The sequence below is a fragment of the Drosophila sechellia genome, chromosome X (genome assembly GCF_004382195.2).
Source record: "Drosophila sechellia strain sech25 chromosome X, ASM438219v1, whole genome shotgun sequence".
Classification (NCBI taxonomy): Eukaryota; Metazoa; Arthropoda; class Insecta; order Diptera; family Drosophilidae; genus Drosophila; species Drosophila sechellia.
Genome location: NC_045954.1, coordinates 6,732,575 through 6,749,906, shown reverse-complemented (window position 1 = coordinate 6,749,906; position 17,332 = coordinate 6,732,575). Strand labels below are relative to the sequence as shown.

The following is a 17,332-nucleotide window of genomic DNA, read 5'->3' as shown; positions in this document are numbered from 1 at the left end:
TTTCATTTATGCACATCTTTTTCAGCGCTCCTCCGTGTCGCGCATGTCGATGGGCATGGTGCACAATCTCAATATGCCGACGTGTCAATTTGCGGCCTATAATCCCAACATTTATGCCAAGGGTATGTACGTCATTTGCTTGCCTTTCATTTGGCACGTCACCAACCACCCACAGACCAACCCCCCCTCGGGCCAACCCGAATGCAATTAAAATCGAACATCCATCGAGCTCAAAGTGTCCGCAACTTGTGCTGCATAGTTTTGTGCGTCGCCAGGAGCCGCACAGTTCGAAATGTATGCAATTTGAAGAGATTTCCGCCGGAAGAGAATCAAGTGGAAATTAGAGAGAATAAATCTACATTTTAAAGTTATTTCTCCTTCATCTCGACTTAAGTCAATATCCAAATTAATTCACTTAGTGCTGGAGCAGCGCAATGCACAGCTTAGTCGCACTTCAGTTAAATGAAGTGGTTAACATATGCAGACATCTGTTCGCACTGCCAATCTTTTCCAGCTTCGCATGTAGTAATCCCTTCACCCAAGTCGGGTTGAATCGAAATACTTATGCGTAATGTGCGCCATTCGAAGCGTTCATTAATGGCATTGCCCCTCGAGCGCCACGCCCCCACTAGCTGGTAAATACAGCATTTAGTTGTAGTCACTTTCCCGCCCCTTTATCTCGATCCTGGGACTTCTTGTTTTTTTTTTTTTTTAATGAGTTGCCAGACAATTAAGTCGCCCGCCGCGCGAAGGCAGCGGAGCGCAAGTGAAAGCAAATAACAATACAATTTTAATGCCTCTGCTGGTTGGGACTTTTTGGTGCTCCACATTGAGATCCCCGACCGCAATTCCTCCACATCCACATTCCCTTCAGGGGCTGAGCAATTAAATCTCGTGGAAATGCAGGAAACACACGGACAGGAACACAAGCGGCCCATGATAAGGATACGCACATAAAACATGCCAGAGAGGAAAATACGCACACCAAGAAAGCTTATTAACGAACAAGTTTTTCGAAATATTTCCGAATCTTAAAGATCGGGTTTTTCCTGGCAGCTTAGCGATGGAAAGAAATTTAAATGAATTTTACTTAGCTGCGTATATAAATTGTTTTCGGTGCATGAAAATGGATATGGTCTGGTTGATAATGTGGGTAAATCTGCTGGGGGGCGGGGCGGTGAAAACGCTGAGTTGAGACCTCGATTCCGTAGCGGAAAGTCTATTAAGTTGAGTCAGGACAAGGCCGCTGTGGGGGAATCCCCAATCGCAGAGAGCAAAACGTAAAGGGCAATGGGGACAAGACATAAAGAATAAAACAAATGTTTCGGTGCATTCCTGTATTTATTATGCCTACACATAAATACAAATTTCACAGAGTAGTTTTTTAATAATCCAAGAATTTAATCCCGAGCAAGTGTGTGACCTTCAGCTACTAATTAATCCCGAAACTTAACCATTATCTACTATTCTGTGTGATTCCAGGTTACGCCTCGCATGTTTCGGCGTCGCGTCCCCGCCAGAATTCGGTGTTTGTGGGGGCCAGTACCAGTCACTATTTGATGCCAAGGCCACCGAGGAAGACCCGATCGGCGATGGACCTGCACTCGATGGTGCTGGACGAGAGTGCCGAACAGGTGTAGGATTCCGGGGGTAGTCCTGTGGCCAAGGATCCTTGGGAGCGTGTGCTAAGTCAGTCTGTAAGTCGTTGAGATGAGGTGGTGTGAGTGCGCGTGTGCGGTCCATTTTCTTCGAGTGTTTCAAGTCGAAAAGTATGCCACATTCTTTTGGCAACTCTTAAGTACATTTGACATATAGTACTAGTTCAACAAATAGTATTCAAAATGCCAGAAGAGAATGGATTAGTGGTGGTAGTAAGAATGAGGTTTTCTTTTATAATGGGGTGCCTAAAAGTGAGAGAGTTCGGAATGATTGCTGGAATAGCACTGTCCAATACTTGCAACCACATATATATATAAATTTGCCACTCACAACTAACTCTATGCCATTTCCCAACTATCTCTGTCGCACACACATTCATTTCTGTGCTGGCACAGAGTCAATTTGAGTCAATTTTTTTTGGACAAACAATAAATTATGAAGTAAACATACCGAAAATATGTAGAAGTATATATCCTAGCGTATTCTATTAGCCCTATCCAGTGTTACTCAACGTAGTCTATAACCTAGCCCGATTTTCCTAGCGTGTTTCTCCTACTTCACATTATTGGATACCAGAGAAAATTGTTAAATTAAACATATGTATACACGTTAAGTACATAGGTAAATGTATCTGCGAAACTGTTTAGTTCGTAAGCCCAAAGCTCAAAAATGTATCAGCATACAACTCCAAACTCGACCAAAGTACCCGTGTTAATATCTTTTCCCAGCACCTCTGTATTGCACTTTAAAATGTATCGTAACTTAAGTAATTTCGACCAACAAAAGCCGGAAAAGTACGCAGTTGGGGAGGAGAATGAGGTATGGGCATAATTAGAGATGGAAAAGGAACAACTAACTAACGAAAGCTTTAAATTCCTTGGGTCTCCTGGGGACCTACAAAACCAAAAACCCATCCAGATCGAAGTAAACTAAACCAAAGCTGCGAATTATATATTTAAGACCTAAGATAACTACAGATGTGTGTAAGTCTCTACCAAAAACAAAAAAAAAAGTCTTGTGGAAAATATGCGGATCAATGTACACTTTACCAAAACTAAAGGAATATAACCCCAACTTAACGATAACTCACACACTCAGACAGTTTTTCCTCACAAATCTGAAGCTAAACGAATAAATTGTTGAATATTAATGTTTAATTAACTTGTTTACAATATTTACAAGGGCCTGAGCAAAACCAATTATATATACACTGTAATATATCAAAAACTAAACTATGTATACATAAAACATATATATATATATACAAGTATGTATAAAACAAATGAACAATTATATACATTTTGATGAATTCGATTAAAAATTATATTTGAAGCGAAGAAGGTCTTTTGGTCGCGGCAAATATAATGGCTTAAATAAACTTCCAGTTTTAGCCATTCAATTTGACTAATTCCGATCTGAAAGGAGCCGAATTGAGTTAGGACCAACTCGGCGGGCAGATGTCCTTGTTAATGCGTTGGCCAAAGTGTTAATGGTATATGGGCGTGCAATAAAGTATAAAGCTATTTGCTTTTGACTCTCAATAATCCGAATTTTTTGTCTGCTGTCGAGTGGCTGGGGGTTAACCCCAATCAGCGTCCCCATAAACGGGCAACATTTCACAGATGTCGTCCGACTTGGCGGTTCGATTGGTTTGGCTTGCTTTTCGGTGCGGTTCCAAACGGGCGCTCTTGGCCATAAACACATTTGACAAGACGGCCAGAACAGGCGCGTAAATGGTCAAGAGGGGGCGGCATGGGGGGCGTGGCGATGGGGGCCAATAAACGGAAGCCATTTCATGTCTGGCCATCGGGTTCAAGTACGGCTATTTATGATGGCCCAGAGCTGTGCTGTTAGCCATTTCACAACCACTCTTGGCCAAATTGAAAACGTTATTTAAAAGGAAAGTGCACTTACAAAAAAAACAGAACTGAATCACTTAAATCTGCATGGAGCTGAAATGACCACTTCGTTTCAAGTTATTTGAGTGAAACAGTGATTGTTTGGCTTATAGTTAGTTTTATTAACTTGGCCGAGTTTCATGTGGACAATTTGGGCAACACTGGCTGGAACACTGGCTAAGTGCAACGAATAGAAGGGTGGAATGGGGGGAGAAGAACGACCTTGTCGCCGCCGCGGGCCACAAATCAAATAACCACCCCGCTTTTCCTCAGCCCAAAGTTCGCAGCCTGCCAGAAACCAAGTGACACACTTTGGAAGGGGTTTTCCAAGATTGTGGCTGTGCTACTAGAACATGGGCTTCTCACACCAGCTGCCTAGAACAGAAAAAAAAAGAAAAATCAAGAGCAACGGCTTCATTGAGCTGCAACAAAAGGAAATTGGACGAGTTATTGCTTTCGAGGACGAACTCCGAGCTGCAAGCTTGGCAACTTAATATTTACTAGATTATCCTCCATCTTTTACAAAAACAAACCACTTCAAAGTTATTATAATATAAAATGATAGTATCATAAAACGCGTCAACCTGCCAAGATGTAGATATTACTTACTGAACGCGAATTTCCGCAAAGTCAGCTCGTAAAATTACTAAACGAAGAAAATAAGAACCCATAAAAATGTCATGAACATTGTAACTACACTCAAAATTTGGCCAAAAGTACATACACTCAGCTAGGTCGTAATCTACAAAACGTTTAAACACAGGCGCAGGACATCTGCATAACAATGTGAATTAATTTCAGGCACACGACCATATCCATTTGGGAGATCCCATTTTGGCGGTCAGGACATGCAAATCTCGGCCAATTGTGTGTCTAAGATTGATTGACATGGCAATGGAGGCTGCGTAACATTTTAGCACAAGTGGCTAATCAAAAACGCTCAGCATAATGGTAATTTTTGCGAGGGGTGTCCTTTTAGATTTATGGACTTGTGGGTCAGCACAGCACGAAATTGCCTTCGGCATTGGGGGAAAATTAGGTTTGAAAGAGCGAAGATTGTGTGCCCTTCTAGCCACGAAAATAATGGACATAACTTACAATTTGAAGATAATATTTTAAAACCATGGCTAGCGATTAATCCAGCCGATTCAGCTGAAAGTTATTAATATTCCGTGGAAAACAGTACGATTTTCTTTGCGCTTTTCAATTTGCTCGTTGGCGCTTTTTCTTCGTTATCTTTGATTTGTCCACTGAGGGACATTTAAATGGAATTTCATCCCCAGCATCCACACGTCAGCAATTGTTGTTGTTATTGTTGTGGGCACAGACGCCGGAAGCCATCAACGCCCCCAACTCTTGGCAATGTCTTCGTTTTTGTTGCAAGGACACATACAAACGCACACACATACCAAACAGCTATTGCGCACTTGCAATTCCTTTCTCCGTTTCCAGTGCCACTGCCACTGCCATTTCCTCATTTTTCCTCTTTTTCCCCCGGCAGACGCATAAAATTTTCAATGCAGCACTCGCTTTTCCGACATTCCCAGCTTTCCCTGCGACTCCCACATGAGCGATCACTTTAATTGCTGCAGCATTATTGTGCTGCCTGCCGGCGGTCATAAACGTAAATAGGAATTTTAGATGCCCCGAAAAAGTGATGGATGTCGAGCTGAATATTTCTTGAACGTATAGCATAGGAAATTATAATGTTTTGGCGTTCATGTTGCATCTTTCCTTACCAAACATTTGGTTAGATTAGGTCGCAAAGCTTAAGCACCGAATTCAACAAGGTATGGCATTCCACATTTGAACTTCAATTACAAAAGTTGTACGTAAAATTGTGATATTTTTCTTACTAAAAATCAAGATACATTTTTTGCCAATAATATAGATCTTTTTAATGGGTTTTTAGTTGTAACTTCGCAGAATTAGGACTCACGAATACGAAAAATACTGTTTTTTGTAGCTGACAACCTAACCTAACGACCCATTACCCATTTTAGAGGATTTGGTAAAATTAATTATTTTCGAAATTTTCACTTTTTAGTAAGGGGTTACATCACGTTTTTTTTCGAAAAATGGTAAAATTTAAAAATTTTTATCTGGGAATGCCACTCGATAGGAAATTAAGCTACGAATTCAACAAGGTATGGCATTCCACATTTGAACTTCAATTACAAAAGTTGTACGTAAAATTGTGATATTTTTCTTACAAAAAATCAAGATACATTTTTTGCCAAAATAGTTACATCACGTTTTTTTTTCGAAAAATGGTAAAATTAAAAAATTTTTAGCTGGGAATGCCACGCGATAGAAAATAAGATAGATAGATAGATAGATAGATAGATAGATAGATAGATAGATAGATAGATAGATAGCTAGATAGATAGATAGATAGATAGATAGATAGATAGATAGATAGATAGATAGATAGATAGATAGATAGATAGATAGATAGATAGATAGATAGATAGATAGATAGATAGATAGATAGATAGATAGATAGATAGATAGATAGATAGATAGATAGATAGATAGATAGATAGATAGATAGATAGATAGATAGATAGATAGATAGATAGATAGATAGATAGATAGATAGATAGATAGATAGATAGATAGATAGATAGATAGATATATAGATAGATGGAAAATTAAGCAACGAATTCAACAAGGTATGGCATTCCACATTTGAAGTTCAATTACAAAAGTTGTACGTAAAATTGTGATATTTTTCTTACTAAAAATCAAGATACATTTTTTGCCAATATTATCGATTTTTTTAATGGTTTTTTAGTTGTAACTTCGCAGAATTGAGACTCACGGATACGAAAAATACTGTTTTTTGTAGCTGACAACCTAACCTAACGACCCATTACCCATTTTAGAGGATTTGGTAAAATTAATTATTTTCGAAATTTTCACTTTTTTGTAAGGGGTTACATCACGTTTTTTTTCGAAAAATGGTAAAATTAAAAAATTTTTATCTGGGAATGCCACTCGATAGGAAATTAAGCTACGAATTCAACAAGGTATGGCATTCCACATTTGAACTTCAATTACAAAAGTTGTACGTAAAATTGTGATATTTTTCTTACAAAAAATCAAGATACATTTTTTGCCAAAATAGTTACATCACGTTTTTTTTTCGAAAAATGGTAAAATTAAAAAATTTTTAGCTGGGAATGCCACGCGATAGAAAATAAGATAGATAGATAGATAGATAGATAGATAGATAGATAGATAGATAGATAGATAGATAGATAGATAGATAGATAGATAGATAGATAGATAGATAGATAGATAGATAGATAGATAGATAGATAGATAGATAGATAGATAGATAGATAGATAGATAGATAGATAGATAGATAGATAGATAGATAGATAGATAGATAGATAGATAGATAGATAGATAGATAGATAGATAGATAGATAGATAGATAGATAGATAGATAGATAGATAGATAGATAGATAGATAGATGGGAAATTAAGCAACGAATTCAACAAGGTATGGCATTCCACATTTGAACTTCAATTACAAAAGTTGTAAGTAAAATTCTAATATTTTTCTTACTAAAAATCAAGATACATTTAGTGCCAATATTATCGATTTTTTTAATGGTTTTTTAGTTGTAACTTCGCAGAATTAAGACTCACGGATACGAAAAATACTGTTTTTTGTAGCTGACAACCTAACCTAACGACCTATTACCCATTTTAGAGGATTTGGTAAAATTAATTTTTTTCGAAATTTTAGCTGGGAATGCCACTCGATAGGAAATTAAGCAACGAATTCAACAAGGTATGGCATTCCACATTTGAACTTCAATTACAAAAGTTGCACGTAAAATTCTGATATTTTGCTCACTAAAAATCAATAATACCCTGTACATATACATGTAGTATATATGTAGTGGGATTGGTTTTTGGCTGTTTACCGATATCCCACTAGTGTGAAACAGCTAGACAACTACAACGACGATAGCAAGAAGAGCAACGAAGAAAGAAGAGCAAAAGAGGAAAGTGACGAATTAACGAGGTGGCGATTTCGCAAACACGACGATCAACGAGGAGCGCAGAGCTACGAGAGCGAAGTGCTGAACGATGTCGGCTAAGGAGTTTTTGCCGGCGCGTGGAAGAAGTAAGTTGTGCGTTCTGCCTGTGTGGCTACGAGAGCGACAACAATAAGAAGACCTATCCGCGAGACAACTACGATGTATACGAAAACGAATAAACTTAATAATATTATAATAAAACCCCTACATTTTGAGGGTTGGTCCGAGATTGTGCAAATGTGAACGGGATTGGACAAATGTGAACTGAATTGGACAAATGCGAACGGGATTTAGCAAATGAGAACAAAATCGATGACATTAAACAAAAGTTTTTCGTGTAAAACATGCAATAAAATGCAGTCGAAAATTGTTTACTATAATGGCATGGCGTGTTTAAATAATTTCATAAGTGCTAGCTTACACGGTCAAGCAAGAAAGAGAACAATGCTGCTCTGTATAAGTTTGTGTTCGAGTGTGAAGGAGACGGAAATAAACAAGGAGCAGACGAGATGAATTCGAGGCGCAACGTATTTACAGAAAACGCCATTATGTCGATCAGTTTTCGTGGGCATGCGCAGTTATGATGGCACCAACACTATTACATGAGGTAACACTTCCAGAAGTTTCTGTTTGCAAAAAAGGCGCTAAAAGGAATTGCAAAGTAGTTTGTGTTAAGCGAGGGAGGTCTAAATTCGTGGAATTCTATCAAAATAGCATTGTTTTCCGAATTCAAGTCGACTCGCTCAAAAGAAACGTGGCAAGTGGACAATGCGTTTTTTGGCATTAACGAGGCTGCGAGCGAATATCCCATGTGCGTGAGCTTATTTCGAACTATGAACCGGTCAAAACAAAAACAACAAATGTAGAAATGCGTATTGTGCTAAATGATTAATCGAATATTTTCTCACGTCCACGCAGACTAGATTTTACGAAAACTTTAGAAAAACAAATTCTATGCACCATACTATATATAAATAATTCTTATTAGGCGCAGCACTTCTTTTTTGGACCATTAATTGTAGAGTGCCATTAGTTAGTAGGATGCCAGGATGAGTGATGATGGTCCAGAATGTTCGGGACTAGGACACCAACTAGCTGCCCACCAAGTGGCCGGCGTACATCGAGTGCAAGTAAATACGAAACTTGATTACCAAAACACGAACGTTAGCTTTTAGCCAGCCAATTTCCTGCTGCCATTCATTCTGTAGGACAATTTGATTAATCGTAGCTGCATATGCAGCTGCATTAGGTACGAAAGCCACTAGTTAATCAGTTTCGTGCCTTTTCTTAGATACAAGAAAGCACCAGGCTGCGGCTTCTAATTATGTTGTGTCTGGAAATGGACATCCCCCACATCGCCAGCACAATGTGTGTGCTTTCTCACCAGTCCGAGAGGTTTGCTTGCACAGCGAGAAAATGGTAGACCTATGTTATGGGTATTCACACATTAAACTGCGTGAAAGAAGTGAAAACGTACAATTTTTCGAACAGTGCACTGTTCATGCTGTGGTGACAAATGCAATAAAGAGCGAAAGCAAGAAGCTTTCGCTGACGAGGATTGGGGAATGCGGGGGCTTACTGTTGCCAGTTTGATTAATGACGACGATTGCCGCTTACTGATGGCCGAGAGGGGGATATATCCAAGGGATTCCTTTGACAGTGACCCCCCGTTTGGCCACTTTCATGGCCATGCCACTTTATTATTGCCAGGCAAACTTACATACATAGCTGTCTGCCCAGGCGGCCATAAACCATCTTCGCAGAGTCATTTTAAATCAGAGAAAACAATGCCACAGGCGCCGGGAATCAATCAGGGGAGGCGGATAAGGGGGCGTAACCCGAGTGCAGCCCCACTGTCATCAATGTTTACGACTGGCCATAATGACGGAACACAGCGAAAAGGAGGAGATTGGCATGGCATAATCAAAAGGACACCCAGCCTCATCAAGTTCTTCGCATGGCGCATTTTCGGGGGCTTCCCCATTGTTGTTTGGCCGCCATTGTTGTTGCGAACAATGCGTAAAAATAAAATGTCCGATAATGAGTGCGTTACCGAGCCGAAAAGAGTGTGGCTCTTGCTGACCCAAGATTTGCCAGCCGTGCAACCATTCCATGCTGCTGACAGCAAATTGTCCAGAAACTCAAAAAGGCAACAAGCCGTTGAAGCCATAAAACGGTCAGCAAACGGCAGAACCCCAAACGGCGCTCAACTATAAACAATCATAAAGATGGACAAAAAAAATATGAACTGAAATCCCAAGAAAACAAAGGCTTAAGCTGCAGATGCTGTCAGAGCCCATCAAATTGTGGGAAATATGCCAGATGATAGCGCGAATTGTCTTCGGCACAATCAAATGGATATGGAAATCATCCGATTCGGAATGAGTTTTTAAATTTTAATGCGGGCATTTTTGAAATATACTTGTAGAGCTGCCAGACTGTGCGTTTCTCCTAATGTTAACCAGCCTCTGCTGCTAAGTTTACAGACATGTAAATAACACGAATATATATATATCGATAACTCAAATTTTGGATTGTGCTTAACGCGCCACCTGTGATAATGTAAACTAACTACACACTGGCAAGCAGTGCAGTTGCTCACATTTAAATTTGTAAAATTTTGTAATGAGTAAAAAATGTTTGGATGGTTTTTCATAATTTTATTAGTCGCTTGAATATCTATAGATTTGCCAAAATTTCGCGTTCGCTTTCACACTAGCTGAGAAACGGGTATCTTATAACCGGGGAACTCGACTATAGCATTCTCTCTTGTTGATATTTACAATCTATATTTATTTTTTCTCACAATTCAATTCTTTGGCAATGCCTGCCGGACAGGTTCTAAAGAACCAAAAATGTGGCATTTACTAAACGATGTGCGATTGATAGAGTAGGAAAAGTAGAGGAAGGCGAAGGATGTTTTGGGTAAATGCGAGGGTGCACCAGGACTTGGTCCTGCCGCCCCGGCGACTACATGAAGTCATCCGACTCGTTGCCCGCATCGTAGTTGGTGCGCATGTTCTCCGACTTCTGGAGGGACGCATAGCTTCGCAGCTCCGCCTCCAGCTCCCGTTGCTTGGCAGCCTCCTTCTCCTGCTCGCGCCGCTCTCGCTGCAGCTTCTTTTGATCCTGCCGCTCGGCCGCATCCCGCGCCTCGCGCAGTGCCCGGAAATCGGGGTGCTCCTCCTCCGTCTTGGTCCTGTTCAGGCGATTGATAATCTCATTGATGCGCTTTTCCAGTCGGATGCGACGCACCGCCTTCTCGTTGTGGTAGGACACCTGGCCGGGCTCCATGTCCGGGGTCTTCTTCAGGTTCTCCCACATGGTGTACACCACCTCCAGGTTGTTCACCTTGTTACCCTGAATGCTGTTCGCCTTGCACAACTGAGCGGCGTCCACCAGCACATCGGTGGGTATGTCGTCGATTGTCTGGCCCTTTCGTAGCCGCAAATACACGTGAGCCGAGGACAGGTCGTGGACATGGAACCACACGTCCTCCGGCCAGCCCCATCTGATGAGCTCCTCGTTTTCGTGCTTGTCGCGACCCATGTAAAGCATCGCCGGCGGCTGGACCACATTGCTCTTGAAGTAGAACACCATTGCGACAGATTCCAGAGGATGAACTGCAAATGGAATAAAATATGATTTCTTAGGAGGCTTGGTTCAGGTCCACCTCTGGTTCAGTGTGACCAGACGACGCCTTGTCTGAAATACAAATGAAATACAGTGAAATTTGCATAGTGCTGATTTCTGTATTACTTAGTATATACATATATATATCTTCCGCGTTTAATTTGCCTTTAAAAACTCTAATTTCGTTAGGGCACCGATTTTACAAATTCATATTCATATGAAATCATAGTTTTCAATCAGTAATTGTTTGATTTTTGGAAAGAGCACTGTAGTTGATGTTCTTCTTCTTTCACAAAGCCACAATCTGTTGGAACGCCTAACAAAAAGCGTTTTGAATTGAATTTTTTCAAAGAGCCACAAAATGCCTTTAAATCTCACCCGTGAATCCGCACGAGAACTCTGTTGCACATGCCTGCTCCAATTGGAAAAGGAACCCTTGAAGACAGAACTCCAATCAGACGAGATTCCAATCAGCCAGGAGCTGCAGCAGCTGCTCAACATAAATCTATCGCAGGATGTGGAGAACCAGGACGCCGACCAGCAGTGGCTGCCCAACGAACTGTGCTTGGAATGCCGCAGAGCAGTGCAAAATTTCGAAAAGTTCCGCAGGAAAGCCGAGGAGTGCAGAAAGCAGCTGCTGGAAATGCTGAAGAAAGACGCACGGGAACCCACTTTCGAAGTGGTCTACGACGGCAGGGAGGAGGACCAAGAATCTCTGCATAGTCTGGAACCACCTGAACCTGCTCCCGACCCAGATCCCATCAATGAGCCGGCTATAAAGAGGAATAAGTCCCCCCGAAAGTCCTTCAGGGGATCAAGGAACACTCTGAAGTGTTCAGTGTGCCGGCACAGCTTTGCCCACCAGATCACCCTAGCAGCACACATCCGCAAGGTGCACGAGGGCAGCAAAAGGCCCTTCCAATGCGATCAGTGCGAGAAGGCCTACAGTTTCATGGGCGGTCTGTATACCCACATTCGAGAGGTGCATGCCCCCAAGGAGCGACGCCATCCCTGCGACCAGCCAGGCTGCGAGAGGATCTACACCAGCCGCATAGCCATGCAGAAGCACAAAAGGCTGAAGCACAGTCCGCGCGACCGCGATGCCTTGAAGAAATTCATTTGCGAGCAGTGCGGAGCCAGCTTTAACCAGTCGGCGAATCTTAAGTACCATCTTAAGACAAAGCATCCCACGGAGGACGAGGTGGCTGCCAGGGAGGGCGGCGCCGGAGAACGCCATTTCTGTGACATTTGTCAAAAGGAGTTCCATTCCCGATACACCCTCAAGTACCACACTTTGCAGCAGCACGAGGTGCAGGAAGAGTTGCCCCACGAATGCCAGGTCTGTGGCCGCCGAATGGCCAAGAAGTTCATGCTGCTGCAGCACATGCTGATGCACTCGAGCGACAAGTTGCCCTGCGAGCACTGCGGCAGAAGATTTGCCAGGCGATTCGAGCTCGAAGCCCACGTGAGAGCGGTCCACTTAAAGCTGAAACCCTTTCCCTGTCACCACTGTCCGGAGAGCTTTGCTTCGAGGAAAACCCTGCGGCACCATGAGTACATACACACGGGTGAGAAGCCCTACATTTGCGACACCTGCGGACAGGCCTTCCGGCAGCAGACGTGTCTTAAAAACCACCGGAAGGTGCACGAGAAATAGTTTTAGCTAGCCTTAGTTGAATAGATTTTTAAATAGACTGATTAAGTGGAAACGTGGTGTCTTTTGAAGTTTCTGGGACAGATAACGCTCTTCATGGGACATGATGGTGCTATGCCAACAACCCTCTTCTCAACAAACAGCAGACATTCACTTAAATAGCTTTAGTCACCAATAACTTGTCTAGTACACAGTGTTAGGCAGATTCCGTTGGCTTAGCGGTGGGATCCACCTGTGTGCTGTGCTGCTCCTGTTCGATGTAGGTGCGCAAGTCCTCCAGAGGCTTATAGTAAAGGTGGACAGCCTGCGATCCGGCCATCATGGATGCCAGGGCACAGCCGAGGAACTTCATGTACTGGCCCCAGGAAACTCCGGCGGGCATTTTGCTTAGACAGTGTTTTTCGCGGCTCGCGCCTGCAGATGCTGCTGCTCTTCCACGTAGTTCTTCGCCTGGCGGCGCTTAAAAGTGCGGTCTGCAAGGGAAAGATTCCGTATTAGTAAATAAAAGTAAGGCTTTAAGCGGAGCAGTCTCACAGAAATTGGTCTCGCCCACTGTCCAATTGATCATGGAGAATTCCAGGCCGGCGCCCAGCAAAAAGAAGAGCGGCAAGAAGCGGTAGACACCGAAGCGCTTCTTTCCTGGCCAACTGTCCAGCAGACGACGCACTGATCCGCTGTACGGACTCATGTGTTTTCAGCCGGCGATTATATAATTTCGTGTTGTTTTCGCCAATTTTAAGGCGAGATTCAAAGGTGCCGTGTGTGTGTATTGCCTCCTTCACATGTGTGCGTTAGTTCTGTGTATGGTTTAATTGAAAATGTTTAAGCTTGTTCCTTTGTTTATTTATTATTTGTCAAAAATAAAGGGAAACTCCACTTGCCTCACGATACAATTTCCATTCGTTCCGGTTCGCAGCAATCAGCTGTTCGATTAGAGATGTGGAAGTCAGCTAGTGATGAGTTTACGTGATGACAATTACTAAAACAAAACAAAGTAAGTAAATAAATTCATAATTGGCTGTGTCATGCGATTTTGTAGCTAAAAGATTAACTATGTATATGGCCCCTTAAATCACTGTTCGTTTACTTCAGTCTATTCATGAAATTATTTAACAGTTACTGAGGCGCTTCGTGAGCATGGTAGTAGAACACCTTTACGCTGTCATCGCTAATGATTCATCCCTGAAAAAGAAAACAGAGCTTTAAATAGGAAGCAATTTAGGTCGAATTATGATACACAGTCTGTTTATTGTAAACAGCGGCGGGTAAGCCATACGTTTAAATGAAATGTGAAGACGCTGTAATACCCACATATCGGCATTTCAGCGAGGTCTTCCTGGAAAAGCATTGGCGCTCGGTTGTGTCGAGATCTGTGTGCGAATACTTCCTTGACGCCCAGCGCGCCGCTCCATATGTGAGTCGCCCATGCCACGTATGGGCTGTATGCTGACCATATCTCTCTGTTGCAGGATGTGCCGCCGGTGATAGCAACGCCCCACTACTACCTGATCACGGTGCAAAGGGACGCGGTGTCCTTGGTCGCCGCCTGTAAGCAGGAGGTGCCGCCGCTCTTTGTTATCGAGTTCCTGCATCGCGTGGTGGACACCTTCCAGGACTATTTCGGCGACTGCTCCGAGTCCGTGATCAAGGACAACTATGTGGTCGTTTACGAGCTGCTGGACGAGATGCTCGATAATGGCTTCCCGCTGGCCACCGAGAGCAACATTCTCAAGGAGCTGATCAAGCCGCCCAATATCCTGCGCACCATTGCCAACACGGTGACGGGCAAGAGCAAGTAAGTTGAATGATGCTCCCTCCGAATTTGCCTTTCAATTATGTTGATAATCCTATTAATAATCCAATTTCCAAAGTGTAAGCACTACTTTGCCCTCGGGTCAGCTGTCAGCAGTTCGCTGGCGCAGAAGCGGCGTGAGGTACACCAACAACGAGGCGTACTTCGATGTCATCGAGGAGGTGGACGCTATCATTGATAAATCAGGATCCACCGTCTTTGCTGAGATCCAGGGACACGTAAGTTTAACTTGACTCTATAAAAATATTTTCTATCTATTATTTTCGATCAGATCGACTGCTGCATCAAGTTATCCGGCATGCCAGATCTGACGTTATCTTTCATGAATCCTCGCCTCTTCGACGACGTTTCCTTCCATCCTTGCGTGCGCTACAAGCGCTGGGAGGCGGAGCGCCTGCTCTCCTTCATCCCGCCCGACGGCAACTTCCGCCTGATGTCGTATCACATTAGCTCCCAGTCCGTGGTGGCCATACCCATCTACATTAGGCACAACTTCTCGATCAAAACGGGCGAGCAGGGGCGTCTGGACCTGACGATTGGCCCGAGAAACACCCTGGGCCGCACCGTCGACAAAGTGAAGCTGGAGCTGACCATGCCGCGGTGTGTGCTCAATTGCCTATTGACGCCGAATCAGGGAAAGTACACCTTCGATTCGGTGACCAAGACGCTGTCCTGGGATGTGGGACGGATCGATGTATCCAAGCTGCCAAATATTAGGGGATCGGTAAGAATAACCATTGAGTCCCTTTACACTTTTACACGAGTCATGTATCAAACATCTTAAATTATTTATATTTCTATCCCAATAACTATATGCTGTCCTTGCACTCCTAGGTTTCCATTACGCCCGGAACGACCAACATCGATGCCAATCCATCCGTGAATGTCCAGTTCCAGATCTCGCAGCTGGCCGTCTCTGGGCTAAAGGTGAATCGCCTGGACATGTACGGCGAGAAGTACAAGCCTTTCAAGGGCGTCAAATACCTGACCAAGGCGGGCAAGTTCCAGGTGCGGATGTAGTCGAATTCATCATCCGGATTCCAATTCCAGCTTTAATCAATTGCTAACGTTAAGTCTACTCCGCTTTTATTTTTGTCATTCGATGTTCTAGCCCTCGTCTCTCTCCCTGTGTATCTCAATTATGTATCTATATCTACCCATAAAATATTAACTTCAAGTGTAGTCGCCTTGTCGTTGTTCTTGGACGCCGTCGCCATATTCGAAGAGTAAGAATGCGAGAATTGATTGGGAATGGAGTTGCAAGTCTTCGAGTGGCGTGGCATAGCAATGGCTCTGTCGACTCCACTGCACTCCAAGTCAAGTCACTCCACTCGATCGCAGTGCGCCTGGCAACAGCCAGCGAGGAAACCAATAAATTCAAATGAAAATGCAAAACTTGATTGTGCAGCCAGGCCAACGCATTTAGCATACGAATAGTGTGTATACATCATGTTTATCAATGTGTGTGAACAATGCTAAGAAGTAGACACTCGCTAACGAACATTTCTAGGCAAGAGTGCTAAAAAGTGAAAGATTGGTCAAATTGTCGAGCTGTAACATACCCCAAGCATTTTGTTAAAAAAAACCAAATTTAATTTCAATTTTACTCTTCAATCAGTTTTTCTTTAAATCCCTATTAGAAGCATTTTTTAATGCAGTTAACAAGCACACGAGGCTTCACTGTGTTGCCTCGTTATCTCCTTACACAAGCTTAGCTGCATTTTTGCCTCTGGTCGAGACCGGTAACCGGTTTTCCCTGCCACACCCCCGATGCCTTGGACCGCCCCCCTTGACCCATGGCAGCCGCGAGCAGCAACAGCTTCTAGGCTTTTGGGCGCGGCGTCCAACGGTAGCCAACAAGCGCCACCGAAAGGCGACGTCGACCATGGCTAGACATGTTATACACACACACAGAGAGAGCCAGCTCTTGAACGGGCACAAAATGTTTGGGGATCGGACGCCAAACGGGTTGAGAAAATAACTCAGATTTCGATTCCAGTTCGCGAGTCATTTTTCAAGCGTGGGAAACAATCGTTAAGAGCCAAGCAAGTTCCTTAAACACAGAATGAAACGGTAGAGGGGGGAAGCACAATTCGCCACACAGCATGGCGGCATGCCCCAAAATTCAGGGACCAACAGCTCTATACCTTATTTGCAGCGGGCGACACGAGTTCGTTGCCTCAGTCTTTCGTTCTGCCCACCTAGGGCTTCCCTATCGCCATCTCTGTCTTCCTCGCTTCAGAATGAAAATCCGCTGGCATTTAGCCGCCGTAATTGATAGTGCATTTCATACGGTTCGATTGTAAATGTTTCCCATCTCATTTGCATTTTCCACCGCACGGGGGAGAACAATTTAAAATCAAGAATTTAAGGGCATCGTCAGGGAGTCGAATACATAAATACCCAGGGATATAAAAAACTTAATGGGATGCCTGCTAAAAAAAAGTATATCTCATAAGTTGCGAACTGTGTGATTTTCACTAGAATAAAATTAATCCGTTTGAGACTCGTATATTATAAATGCATTTCATATAAATAAGTAATTAGATCTTAAGCAGAACAAATCAGCCAGGGTATCATAGGTAGCACTTAAGATTTCGTGTTCAAAATGTTAAT

At 43.0% G+C, this 17,332-nt stretch overlaps 6 protein-coding genes across 7 annotated transcripts in view; 3 read left to right on the top strand and 3 right to left on the bottom strand.

The window, feature by feature from the left end:
- The window catches only part of LOC6618957, a 36,627-nt gene extending 33,811 nt beyond the window's left edge, over positions 1 to 2,816 (top strand). For both annotated transcript variants that reach the window (XM_032725721.1, XM_032725720.1), the window contains exons 5-6: positions 26 to 122; positions 1,483 to 2,816. In XM_032725721.1, the coding sequence (XP_032581612.1) occupies positions 26 to 122; positions 1,483 to 1,640 (255 nt within the window). In that variant the 3' untranslated portion in view covers positions 1,641 to 2,816. The remainder of the gene's footprint in view (positions 1 to 25; positions 123 to 1,482) is intronic.
- Positions 2,817 to 10,383: 7,567 nt separating this feature from the next.
- Positions 10,384 to 11,313, bottom strand: LOC6618956 (coiled-coil domain-containing protein 25). Its single transcript, XM_002043165.2, has one exon. The coding sequence runs from the start codon at positions 11,214 to 11,216 to the stop codon at positions 10,587 to 10,589; it is 630 nt and encodes a 209-aa protein (XP_002043201.1). The 5' UTR covers positions 11,217 to 11,313; the 3' UTR covers positions 10,384 to 10,586.
- Positions 11,314 to 11,366: 53 nt separating this feature from the next.
- On the top strand, positions 11,367 to 12,958 carry LOC6618955 (gastrula zinc finger protein XlCGF26.1). Its single transcript, XM_002043164.2, has one exon. It carries the CDS (start codon positions 11,611 to 11,613, stop codon positions 12,904 to 12,906), a length of 1,296 nt encoding a protein of 431 aa, XP_002043200.1. The 5' UTR covers positions 11,367 to 11,610; the 3' UTR covers positions 12,907 to 12,958.
- A 94-nt stretch (positions 12,959 to 13,052) lies between these two features.
- Positions 13,053 to 13,305, bottom strand: LOC6618954 (uncharacterized protein C12orf73 homolog). The gene has a single exon (XM_002043163.2). The coding sequence runs from the start codon at positions 13,283 to 13,285 to the stop codon at positions 13,100 to 13,102; it is 186 nt and encodes a 61-aa protein (XP_002043199.1). The 5' UTR covers positions 13,286 to 13,305; the 3' UTR covers positions 13,053 to 13,099.
- On the bottom strand, positions 13,272 to 13,698 carry LOC6618953 (small integral membrane protein 4). Its single transcript, XM_002043162.2, has 2 exons — positions 13,438 to 13,698; positions 13,272 to 13,376 (listed from the first exon to the last, which is right to left on the bottom strand). The coding sequence occupies exons 1-2, from the start codon at positions 13,589 to 13,591 to the stop codon at positions 13,291 to 13,293; spliced, it is 240 nt and encodes a 79-aa protein (XP_002043198.1). The 5' UTR covers positions 13,592 to 13,698; the 3' UTR covers positions 13,272 to 13,290.
- A 340-nt stretch (positions 13,699 to 14,038) lies between these two features.
- Positions 14,039 to 15,898, top strand: LOC6618952 (AP-3 complex subunit mu-2). Its single transcript, XM_002043161.2, has 6 exons — positions 14,039 to 14,168; positions 14,230 to 14,317; positions 14,373 to 14,698; positions 14,775 to 14,934; positions 14,988 to 15,440; positions 15,551 to 15,898. The coding sequence occupies exons 1-6, from the start codon at positions 14,134 to 14,136 to the stop codon at positions 15,734 to 15,736; spliced, it is 1,248 nt and encodes a 415-aa protein (XP_002043197.1). The 5' UTR covers positions 14,039 to 14,133; the 3' UTR covers positions 15,737 to 15,898.
- Positions 15,899 to 17,332: the final 1,434 nt, after the last annotated feature.